The sequence below is a fragment of the Syngnathus floridae genome, chromosome 7, assembly GCF_059516105.1.
Source record: "Syngnathus floridae isolate MCC-2025c chromosome 7, RoL_Sflo_1.0, whole genome shotgun sequence".
Classification (NCBI taxonomy): Eukaryota; Metazoa; Chordata; class Actinopteri; order Syngnathiformes; family Syngnathidae; genus Syngnathus; species Syngnathus floridae.
Window position 1 is genome coordinate 14,511,819 of NC_142419.1, and position 12,119 is coordinate 14,523,937.

Sequence of the window (12,119 nt, forward strand, 5' to 3'; positions counted from 1 at the left end):
TCCACTGTCTTCACTCGGACGCATCCTGACATTCTCCACTCCGCATGGCACTCGAGTTAGCGATTAGCGGCTATGCCGGGAGGACGCCGAGGCGCGATGTCCAGTCTATTATTATTGGGGACAACACCCCCCCCCACCCTCTCTGTTTCTACGCGAAAGGTCACGGAACTGGCATGTGAGACAGATGTGATGCAATATGAAGGGACTCGTGGGCATCTGAGGGGAAAGGCCCCTCCCCTCCTTGACCACAAAAAGCAGCTGCGTCTATTTCGAGTTCAGGGGACAAAATACAAATCGTAAGAAATCAATTAATAATCACCAGATGAATTGATGACGATAAAAATTGGAGTGGAGGTGTGTCCTTTACTTCAAAATGTGAGATGGGGGCGGAGGTCTTCAGCTACAAATGACTTTAGCATTTAGCTTGATTGGAAGAGGAAGACTAAACTGCTCCCGTAGTGCAGCTCGGCTCGGATTACTTTTATCTCCGGGAGATGATTCCTCTCCCGCTCTTCCTGTCCATATTGGATATTTGAGATGGCAAGTGCTGAGGAAATAAAGCAGCACCCGCCAACCTCACTTATGAGCGAGCGGCTTCGCTGTGGCAGGCGGCAACATCCAAAGAGGGCTTCCTTTTCAATCGCTATTCAGCGAGCGTGAGCACTCCTCGGCGCGGTGACAGCTTTCAAATTGTTTTGCCGCCGACGTGACGCGGGCAGCCGGATGAAACAATCTGGCCTTGTCGTGTCGTCGCGTGTCATAAACGTGACTGCCGATTAATGAAATGAGGCAATACGCCGCTCGTCTGTTAAGCCGCTAACGGCGCGTCATCTTTTTTCTGACAGTTTTCAGCCAGGTGAACTGTTTCTTACGATGGCTGAAAAAAGTGGGGATCCCCAAGTCGGCTGTGTCCACGCCCACAACAGCGCACAACTCCCTTTTTAATTATTTTTTTTTTTACCCATTTTTTAATCTTGTTTATGCAGGTATGACAGTTTTGGCCGCCTGACCAACGTGACTTACCCGACGGGACGGGTGAGCAGTTACCGCGCCGACGCTGACGGCGCCATCCGCGTCCAGGTGGAGGGCGCCGCCAAGGAAGACGTGACGGTCACCACCAACCTGTCGGCCTCGGGCACCTTCTACACGCTCATGCAAGGTGAATGAATACCTGTCGTTTTCTTTGCTTTTGCTAACAAACATGTCAAGCAGTGACTTTGATGCTAATCTTTGGCGGGACCTTGAACATCTGAAAGGTGATTTTTATTTCATCTATAAAATGAGCTAATTCGACATTTATCAATGACTTTTGATTTCAAAATAATAACCTGGTCCGTTTTCCAACACCTCGCCACATGTTGCTCGGCTACATCTTGATGAAAGGAAAAGTGCGCCGGGCTACAAGGCAGCTCGTCCGCGCTTATCGATTATGTGTCACGTCACACAATGGCAGGCTTGCATACGAGATGCTGCGGCTTTGCTCACCACTCGCCAATTTGTGTCGGGGCGCGTTCTGACGTCCTCCTTTGTGCCCGACCACTTTATCGATCGCCTGTTGATGGCGTTGAACTTTTTTGGGACAAAGACTAGCCCCCTCCCGCCATCCGTCCACACTCCCTCGACTTCTTTCACGGATGAAATTGGAGGCGTTCAGCTCTGGTTTCTTACTCCCCCGTCGTCCCATCCGCCGGTCACATCCGTGTCATGACCTTGTCTCGGACATCTGTTCACCAGCCCATCGGCGCCAGCAACCCGGTCCGCTAATTAATTGACTACGTGGCGCAGGGATAGCCAAGTGCTCACACTCTGTGCTGATCTCGAAGTCCAGATACTTGTGTCAAAACAGACTGCTAAAAGAAAAGTAAAAAAATAGTGATTCGACGCTTAAATAGAAGTAAGCAGAAGAATATTTCGGCAAAGATTCTATGTTCAAAATAAGGGAATCCAAAGGATTTTTATTTTTGGGTCTCCTGGCTCACGCTTCAAAACATGTTAGAGGAGGAGCTCGCCCTAAAAAAAGAGGGCAGCTTTAAATCATCAAGACTGGCAAAACAGTCAAACAAGAAAAAGGAGGGCAACTTTCAATCGTGTTTTATAATGTAGTCACACTTTGTCCAATCTGGAAAAAAAAACACATGGATTTTTTTTTCTCAGTTCTCATTATGAATTAGTTTTTTGTTGTGTTTTAACAGTGGTGGAACGTTGCAAAGTCGCTGTCAGCGTTGTCCATCACGTCGCAAATATTGGGTAGCGGCTTTAATTACAAGGCTGCTCGGGCTGCGGCGTCCGCCATATCCGACGCTCCCTTTTAATCAGAGGGGGCCGTACTAAAGCTGTCACGGCGCCTTGCTTACTGCCGCGTACCGCCCACCTCAAGCCCTGCGGCAATATTGGATTTAATTCAACCGACTTTGCTCAAGTTCCTTGCTCTCAAACAGCTCATGAATCCTCATGTTGGAAAATTCAACAAATAAATCATTCTCATAGCATGCACCCGCTAGGTGTGTTTAATGGCCGTTGGATCATACCGATGGCCGTTCAGTCCACCTTGAATGTCGAATTATATTTATTGACTACATTCTCATTAGCTGACTCATCTTTACATTTGTAAGGCAGTTAAGAATGTATCTTGAAAAGTTTCAGACCACGACACAATAATTTTGGCTAAATTATCAAGCCGAGCAGCATGTTGGAATGTGCGCTGATGCTGTAATCAGAGAAAATCGGCAAAGAAAGTAGGAAAGAGACCAACATGTCTCTCGTTAATTATTATGCGATTATGGATGCCCGCATCGCCGCCGACATTACTGTCAATCATTATAAAGAGGGTTATTATCTGCTTCAAATGTTCTAAATATGCTCTCAATTATACCTGCACTCAGGAATTACAACACTATCCAAACTTTAATGTGATTTTAAAAATTTCAATCCCATTTCAAAGAAGCACAAACGCCTCCGTATGTTAGCCGCCGCCGCTACGTGTGTACTCGCGCGGCATTTCCTGCCTCGTTTGACCCCCTACAGGCCTCGTGTCGACCTTCGTGACGGAAAGAGGAAAGGGCCGACGAAAGGTCAGCCTGCCACCTCCACTCATTTCTTTGTCTTGGCAGCGCGGCCGGGAGGGGGGAAAGCATAACGTTCGCGTGCTGCGCCCATTGTTTCCTGTCGACAGAGGAAGCCTTCCAGACGCTTAAATGTGTCTCGTTGACACGTGGGAATGACAAAGTTTTTTTCCCCCCAGCCCTTCTATGAACTCATTAATGTTTCACAAGCCATTAGGAGATCCTTAATGAAGATAATCCACTCTATTTTTTGGGGGGGGTTCCCTGATGAACGTACGCCAGACGAGCAGCAACATTAAGTCTGAATGTGGCGCCGCGTCGTAAACAAGGGTCGTGCTATTTATTATTTATTTGTTTTGTTTTCCGTGGGTCAGCTCAGCTCGCTCTTCCACTGACATCACGCGAGGCTGCCGCAAAAAGTTGTTAAAAAAAAGTTTATGGGCGCCGGGAAAGCCGGCGGCTATCGATCCGGGTTGGGCCGGGCGCTGCATTATTGCAGCGTTTCAGTTAAATACTGCTGCCGCTGCTAAAGGTTGTTCTTCTCTTTTTTCTTTTGCTGAGCGGCCGTTTTAGCTCATTACGCTGCGCCCCGGCTCGGATGAATATTAGATTATGTCCTCTTTCGTTAGCATTGAGATGCTCAGGTTGTCAGAGGTTGCTAAAGTAACTACTCACACTCAAGTACAAGTACAAAAAAAAAGGTAAAGGTCAAGATTCAACTCCGGTTCTTTCAGGGGGAGTTTTGGATGTAGCCTTACTGACGAGCGCCATTCTCAAACCTCGGGCTTCAACAAAATAGCAACGCTAGCAATACTAAATTAGCATTACCGCTGTAATCAAGTCAATGTTAGCCGTGGCTATTGTGTTGGTAGCAAGACTTCTTAAAAAATTTAAAAAAAAAAACACATACACACACAAAACATTTTCCTCAAGTATTAACTTAATGCCGGTACCAAGAAGAAGTAAAAAAAAAAAAACAGTAGCAATACTAAATTAGCATTAGCGCTGTAATAAAGCCAATGTTAGCTCTGGCTATTGTGTTGGTAGCAAAAGAAGAAGAAGTCAAATAAATATTTTCCTCGAGCGTTAACGTTGCCTTCTGTTGTTCCCCGATCTCTTAGATCAAGTGCGCAACAGCTACTTCATCGGGCTGGACGGCTCCTTGCGGCTAGCCTTGGCCAACGGTATGGAGGTGTCGCTACACACCGAGCCTCACCTGCTGGCCGGCACCGTCCACCCCACCGTCAGCAAGCGCAACATCACGCTGGCATTGGACAACGGCCTCAACCTGGTGGAGTGGAGGCAGAGGAAGGAGCTGGCTCGCGGCCAGGTCACCGTCTACGGGCGTCGGCTGCGGGTAAGAATTCGCCTTGCCAAAATGGAAGTGGGTGGAAGTTTTTTCAAATCTGCAGGTAGAATTGTTGAAGCTGTTTTTTTCCCGACTTTATAATGCCTTATGTAAAATGAATTCAGTCCCCAACAAACTCAAAAAAGGAGCGTGTCGCAACAACAAACCCCAAAATACACCATGCTGCTTTTGTTTTCCTTGCCTTTGCAAGACAAGCAACAGTTCCTTTTTTTATTCCTTCTTCTTTGAATCCGGGCCGCTAATAGGGAGGTGCCACTTTGTCTGTCACTGGCTGTTCATTTAATGGCTCCGTTGTCCCTGTGGAAGTGCAAGCGTCTAATGTATGCTACAGACAACGACCCTCGGGGGTGAGATAGGGAAACGGGAGCAGCCTAATAGCCACCGAGCAGGCGGGGATGAGCACGGCCCGAATCATTGAGCGACCTTGAGTGGCGTGTCAAGTGATATTACGTGGGTGGCTGGCTGAGGAGTTGGGGTGGGGCGGCATCTCCAAAAGAAAAAAGGTGCCCTCCGACTCAAATGTCCAAAATGACACACGGAGGGATAAAGTATTTTTGATTTTGGGTGTCGCTTGCAGTTTGTTGTGCTCCTCGAGTTGACCCTCGTTATATCGTCTCGCCCCGGCCGGCGGTTGTTTTGATTTATGGCTCCTCTGCTTGCTCTCGCAGGGTGACCACGTTGTCCAATGTGCTGCGATGAGGAGGAAAAAAAATACGGATACCGACAATGCAGCTTTTTTTTTTGTATTACCAAATCATGACACTTGCATTGTCGCGCGAGGCAACAAGAAAAAAAAAAAGAATGACTTCTTCTAATATATTTTATATTCAAATGATTTGTTTTTTTGGCTCCGCTCGACTACCCAGGCCTCCCTTCTTGTTTTCCTCCATTTGCTGAATGATGATAGAAGACAACAGCACAATATCCTGGAGGAGACTTTTTGAAATGCGTAAACGGCATTGTGCAGATTCCCCGCTTGCTTCATAGTCGATTTCTTCCTGACTCAATGCGGTTTGAAAAAGATCTCGCCAGTGAGTTTTTCCCCTATCGTCCCCCAGGACACTCGAGTCTGTGCTCAAAAGAGTTTTTCTTTCAGCCCGGTGAACCTTTGACAGAGCACGTCCTGACATCACAACATTTTACGTGCAGATTTTTCCCTGGTCCATTTCCTACAAGTTCAAATGTCTTTGGACAGATACCATTAACCTGTACAAACGTGAGCGCTTTGGGATTACCGTCGAGTCCTGTAAGGACAAAAATCAATATATGTAAGGATTTTTTTTTTTATTGTGTTGTTGCTGCTGCTGTAGGAAAACTGAAAAAAGAGTTTTCAAACTGCAAATAGACTGACGTGTTGGTCTTGCTCTTTTTTTTTTTTTTGTAAATTTGTTATTATTTTAAGAGAATCTAATTTTAAGTCGGATAAAGTGGCCAAGCTTGCGAAAGTGTTGCTTTCTCAGCGTAAAGTAAGCCTCTCAATTAGTATCAGTGACAGTAATTGCCTTTGGTGTAATTGTCCTTTCACACATGAGAGACCTTAGCCGGCTTTTGTCGGGGGGAAGATTAAAAAGTACCCCCCCTCAAAAAAAAAAAAAACTTTAAGAGTTGCACCCTGATCATTGCCGCGTGCCTTAAAAGAGACATTTGAAGCAAATGGGCAAGCTGGTATGGTTCCAGAAGGTAGCGTGCGAAAGGTGGGACCCACTCAGCCATGGATCAGGAACAGGATGGCCAACCTAAACGATCACGACAGACTCTCGGCGTCTCTCTCTCGGTCTTTTCAGCTGTCATCTCACCTTCTTGACTCCATGCCAAGCCCAACATGACCTTTCGGATTACATTCCGTCTTTCCAAATCAAACGTAAAGCTCCAAAGCACGTCGTCCTTGCCTGCTTGGTGCCAGCTTCTCAAAGATCCAAAATGAGAGTAATCAGCACCTGGCACTCGTTTGCCCGCATGCTGTCAGAATGGATTTTATGATCATTGCACCCCCCCACTCAGCCCCTTCTGATCGGACCGCTGTGTTTTTGTCCTCCGCAGGTTCACAACAGGAACTTGTTGTCTCTGGACTTTGACCGCATAACCAGGACCGAAAAGGTCTACGACGACCACCGCAAGTTTACGCTGCGCATCCACTATGACCAGGCCGGGCGGCCCACGCTCTGGGCCCCGAGCAGCCGCTTGAACGGGGTCAACGTGACCTACTCGGCCGGGGGCCACGTGGCGGGCATCCAGAGAGGAACCATGTCGGTGCGCATGGAATACGACCACAAAGGCAGAATCACCTCCAAAATATTTGCCGACGGTAAATCGTGGAGCTACACGTATCTGGAGAAGGTAAGAATTGGTCGCTAAAGATGGCGTCGTTTGATATTTGACATACTAGCGGCGTTATTAGCTTTCAGCATATCGTGTAATTAAAACGTGTCGGAACACGTCGACGCTTTTGTCTGGCTGAAAAGGCTCGACAGGGAATAGCCGGGAAAGGCTAATGTCACGTTTATTCTCGGTGGCGGCGGGGAAAAGGTGAGAAAGCGGCGCTTTTTTGCAACCTCGACGACGGGACGCGTTAATGGGAAGCCAGTCACCTTGATGACTGGCTTTTCCGGCTGCCATTGAAAGTGTTTAAATGGCGGGATCTTGTCGTGACAACACCTGCGGGTACAAAGGAGCTAAGTCGGGAGCCAAATGGATAATTAGCTAGAACTAAAGAACGTTTTCACTGCATTTCATAAAGCCGAACCTCGATTCTCAAAGAGCAAATCGTGTTTTCCGATTAGCCACGTCATCCACGCGTCGACTAAATATCCGAAACGGAAGGTTGATCTGAAGTGTTCTCTCGCAGTCCATGGTGCTCCTGCTCTCCAGCCAGAGACAGTACATCTTTGAATTTGACAAGAACGAGCGTCTGTCGTCCGTGACCATGCCCAACGTGGCCCGCCAGAGCCTGGAGACGGCGCTGTCGGTGGGCTACTACCGAAACACGTACCGGCCCCCCGAGGGGAACGCCTCGGTGCTGCAGGACTACAGCGAGGAGGGCCAGCTGCTGCAGACCACCTACCTGGGCACGGGGCGCCGGGTCATCTACAAGTACGGCAAGCTGTCCAAGCTGCTGGAGATCCTCTACGACACCACCCGGGTGGGCTTCTCCTACGACGAGGCGGCCGGCATGCTCAAGACGGTCAACCTGCAGAGCGAGAGCTTCACGTGCACCATCCGCTACCGCCAGATCGGCCCGCTGATCGATCGGCAGATCTTCCGCTTCAGCGAAGAGGGCATGGTCAACGCCAGGTTCGACTACGTCTACGACAACAGCTTCCGCGTCACCAGCATGCAGGCGGTCATCAACGAGACGCCGCTGCCCATCGACCTGTACCGCTACGACGACGTGTCGGGCAAGGCCGAGCAGTTTGGCAAGTTTGGCGTCATCTACTACGACATCAACCAGATCATCACCACGGCGGTGATGACGCACACCAAACACTTTGACGCCTACGGCCGCGTGAAGGAGGTTCAGTACGAGATCTTCCGCTCGCTCATGTACTGGATGATGGTGCAGTACGACAACATGGGTCGCGTGGTGGCCAAGGAGCTGAAGGTGGGGCCCTACGCCAACACCACGCGCTACACCTACGAGTACGACTCGGACGGACAGCTCCAGGTGGTGTCCGTCAACGACAAGCCGCTGTGGCGCTACAGCTACGACCTCAACGGCAACCCGCATCTGCTCAGTCCGGGCAACAGCGCCCGCCTGACGCCGTTGCGCTACGATATACGGGACCGCATAACCCGACTGGGCGACGTCCAGTACAGGATGGACGAGGACGGTTTCCTGCGCCAGCGAGGGAACGACTACTTTGACTATAACTCGGCCGGGCTCCTGGTGAAGGTGTATAACAAAGCCAGCGGCTGGAACATCCGCTACCGCTACGACGGCCTGGGCCGGAGGGTGTCCAGCCGTAACAGCGCGGGCCACCACCTGCAGTTCTTCTACGCCGACCTGTCCAGCCCCACCCGGGTCACCCACATGTACAACCACAGCAGCTCCGAGATCACGTCGCTGTACTACGACCTGCAGGGCCACCTTTTCGCCATGGAGCTGAGCAGCGGCGACGAGTTCTACGTGGCCTGCGACAACATCGGCACGCCCCTGGCCGTGTTCAGCGGCTCGGGTCACATGATCAAGCGGGTTCTCTACACAGCCTTCGGCGAGGTCTACCTGGACACCAACCCCGGGTTCCAGGTCATCATCGGCTACCAGGGCGGCCTGTATGAGCCCCTCAGCCGGCTGGTGCACATGGGCCGCAGGGACTACGACGTACTCGCCGGGCGCTGGACCACCCCCGACCACGACGTCTGGAAACGCCTCAACAGCGGCCATATTGTGCCCTTCAACCTCTACATGTTCAAGAACAACAACCCGCTCAGCAACAATGAGGAGATCAAGTGCTACATGACGGGTATGTCGCAGTTTTTTGTTTTTTTTAACTTTTACTGAGCCTACACACATTTTGTACACACCACCAACCAAAAAAAGACAAACAAAATCTCCAAATATGTGAATTTGAAGGTGCAATATCATCAATCACCACTAGATGACACTTAGTTGTGCTTACACTGCGTCTTATACAATCTTACAATGTGATTAGGCCAGTTAACAGCCATCCAACCCCACACTTGATTTGCTGAGTCAGACGTTGCGCAACAAGCCAAGCCGTGCTTTTTAAAGTCGCACGCATTCAGTCACAGTCATAAATACAGATATTTGTATTAGGCTTAAAGCTTTCATATAAATATGCGAGTAGTCACTATTTCACAGACTGCATCTGGGGTTTACTGTAAACAAACTTTCCAAGGCCACATTTCAATCCTCCAGGAAATATTTTTTTTTATGTGAAACATTTCTCTGAGCGCATAAATATAAACATAAGGAGCGAGCGACCTCAACTTGGTGTCCACGGGGTTGTATGTAGCGCAATATAAATAGCCATGCCGGCAGATGTTAGGTGAGTCCCACCCGGGGGCGATCAATAATGCATATACGTTTTTTATGGCGCTAAAATTACACATGTCCAGGGGGGGAAGAGAGAGCCACATATCTGCACCCCCCCCCAAAGAGTGTTTTTGCTGGCAGAGTGACACTCACTTCAGGGTAGCGGGGAGCCTCCCAGCGCCACACAATTTGCATCAACAGACAAAAGATCCGCTCCGGAAATCGCTCACGAGTCATCGCCCGCTGTCGTGATGTCACCGGAGGAATTCATTTTGAATCACTAGTCGTAGATCAAGCGCTAAGGTCACAGAGAAACAAAAGGCCGCACAGAATATTTTCCCCACATCGGCCTTTTATTTACTCTTCTTTCCCCTACGTCGCCGCTTGTTTGCCCGAGGAAATGTGGCGTGCTGATGACAATTGTCGGACTAGGATGCTAATTAGCGCATTAAACGGCAGCAAATTGTACCTGCAAATGTCACTTTGGAGCCGTTAGGTGCCGCTCTGGGCTATAAAATCTCCCCGCCAGCAAAAACGTGCGGCTGCATGAACTACGTCTTTGTCTCAATTTGTTGTGTCACTGAGTAAAAGATTTTTAGGCTTATTTACTTCCCTGTAGCAAATCATAGAAGTAAATTTTCCCATGTAAAAAGCACCGTGAAAAGCCACATAAAGAAGTGGCAACAAAATGGATTTGTCAAAAGAGTCAGCGAGTTCACTCGTCGCAGCCGTTCGCTCGCTCGAAGCAAAACAGCAGCGCACTCGAGTGGGATGCTCGCAATTGTGTCTCCCCCCCAAATTGGTTGTGTGTGCATTGTGTTGACACGCAAATGTGTCTTTTGTCGATCATAACGAGGAATCTGCCGTCCCCTATAGGAGGTGCCGAGGGAAATCAACATTTTTTTCCAGGTTTTTTTTCTTTCCCATTTTGGTCTGAATGGCTTTTGGACAGCCTCAGTTGCGATTGATGGCGCTGGCATTTACATCCATTTTGTTAAATGACCAAGGTCTGCTCAAACAAATGATTTATGAAAAAAAAAAGCATTTGTCAGGGGTCGTCCAATGTCGGCGCTAAAAGTACTCACCCGTTGCAGTGCTAATTTTTGCTGTCAGGTTGTACTGACAAATTTGACCAAAAATGTGTCAATTTTTTTTTTTAAATGAGAAATTCCACAAATGGCTGCACAAAGCGGGAGGACGCCAGCCGCACCTCCACCCAAGCGGCGCTATTTGAGGCGCAGATGCCTCCCGCATCTCATTAGAATACAAAATAATCCCAGAGGCTCGGCTGCTCGCAATTGACGCCATATTACGCCGTATAATTAGCTCGCTGGAGCGACGTTTGCCATCGGCGAACCGCACCCCTTCCTTCCCCGTGGCACCTGCGGAACGCGACGTGAGTCACTTCAAACAGTCTGGAGGATTTATTGCAGCTTGTGTGCTTTCACAAACAAACGATAGATAGTATGGAGTCGTTCAAAAGGAGACGTGCTGATGCATTTGATTCGCGATTCAAAAACGCTTCCCAGGTGTCGGCGACAAGCTTTCATCGAAATACCTCAAAGAGTCGGCGTCACGCCAGAATTTAGATGGGTGAGGCGCACGTTTCACTAAATGTCGGAACGGTGCAATTACATGCTCTTCCACAAGAGGGCGGAGTTTACAATATACGTGTGCGTTTTCATCCACCTGTTGCCGTTCATTGTAGGTCGATGATGAGGAGTATCGGTACCTGGTATCGGTATCACTACTCAAGTCTTAAAAAATGGTATCCCAAATAAAAGTTTTGTTTTGCAGATGTGAACAGCTGGCTCGTGACCTTCGGCTTCCAGCTGTACAACGTCATCCCGGGATACCGCAAACCCAGCACGGACACACTGGAGCCGTCCTACGAACTGGTCCGCACGCAGATGAAGACGCAGGAGTGGGACAGCACCAAGGTGAGCCCTCGGCTCGGTTCCAGTCTCCGCATCGTAAGCCGGCAATCGGCGAGCCGGGTCCCGGTCTCATCTCGGTCAATGGGGGTCGGGCTAAACAGCCCTTGTAATTGTCCTGCCATTAGGGAAATTCACTCTCCATTCCCTCCACCACCGGCCATTGATTTCATCTCAAGTCTTACACCCTCAGCCAAGGTCTGGGAATTAGCAGACATGCTCCGATTCCCGCGCTTTAGCGAGGCCTTTAAAGTCCCTCCCCCCCCTCCCTTTCCACGAGAGCCTGAATTATTGAGGAGGCCAATGTTGTCGCCCGGGCTTGGGTTGCAGCGAGACGAGCTAACGTCGCCCGTCAGATTGGTGTCGGCAGACGCCCCGGCTGCCACCTCAACTCGGTGTCATCCATTAGTGAAACAGTGATCTGACGGCCCAGCCGCAGTCAGCACGGGCACCGCGAGGAAACGAAATGTGGACACAATTGAGTCATTGGATGAGGGCATAAAATAAGATCCAGGAAGATTAGTGTCAGTTTTCCACTTTGAATAAAAAAAAATTTAAAAATCAATTAACATTTTTTTTAAAAACTCCAGGAAGATTAGTGTCAGTTTTCCATTTAAAATAAAATAGAAAACATTTTAAATTAAAAAAAAAAAACTAAATAGAAGAAACTGCAATCAGAAATGACAAAAGAGGGCGAGGGTCCTGATGTCCATCACGCCACTGATAACATAATATGAGGAAATCTGGTTGGAAATGTTGGA

At 49.0% G+C, this 12,119-nt stretch overlaps 1 protein-coding gene across 1 annotated transcript in view; it reads left to right on the forward strand.

Annotated features, from left to right (window-relative positions):
• The window catches only part of tenm4 (teneurin transmembrane protein 4), a 142,374-nt gene that overhangs the window by 126,693 nt on the left and 3,562 nt on the right, over positions 1 to 12,119 (forward strand). Inside the window, exons 31-35 of the mRNA XM_088380778.1 lie at positions 987 to 1,159; positions 4,184 to 4,419; positions 6,472 to 6,768; positions 7,277 to 8,891; positions 11,222 to 11,364. Of these exons, the coding sequence (XP_088236904.1) occupies positions 987 to 1,159; positions 4,184 to 4,419; positions 6,472 to 6,768; positions 7,277 to 8,891; positions 11,222 to 11,364 (2,464 nt within the window). The remainder of the gene's footprint in view (positions 1 to 986; positions 1,160 to 4,183; positions 4,420 to 6,471; positions 6,769 to 7,276; positions 8,892 to 11,221; positions 11,365 to 12,119) is intronic.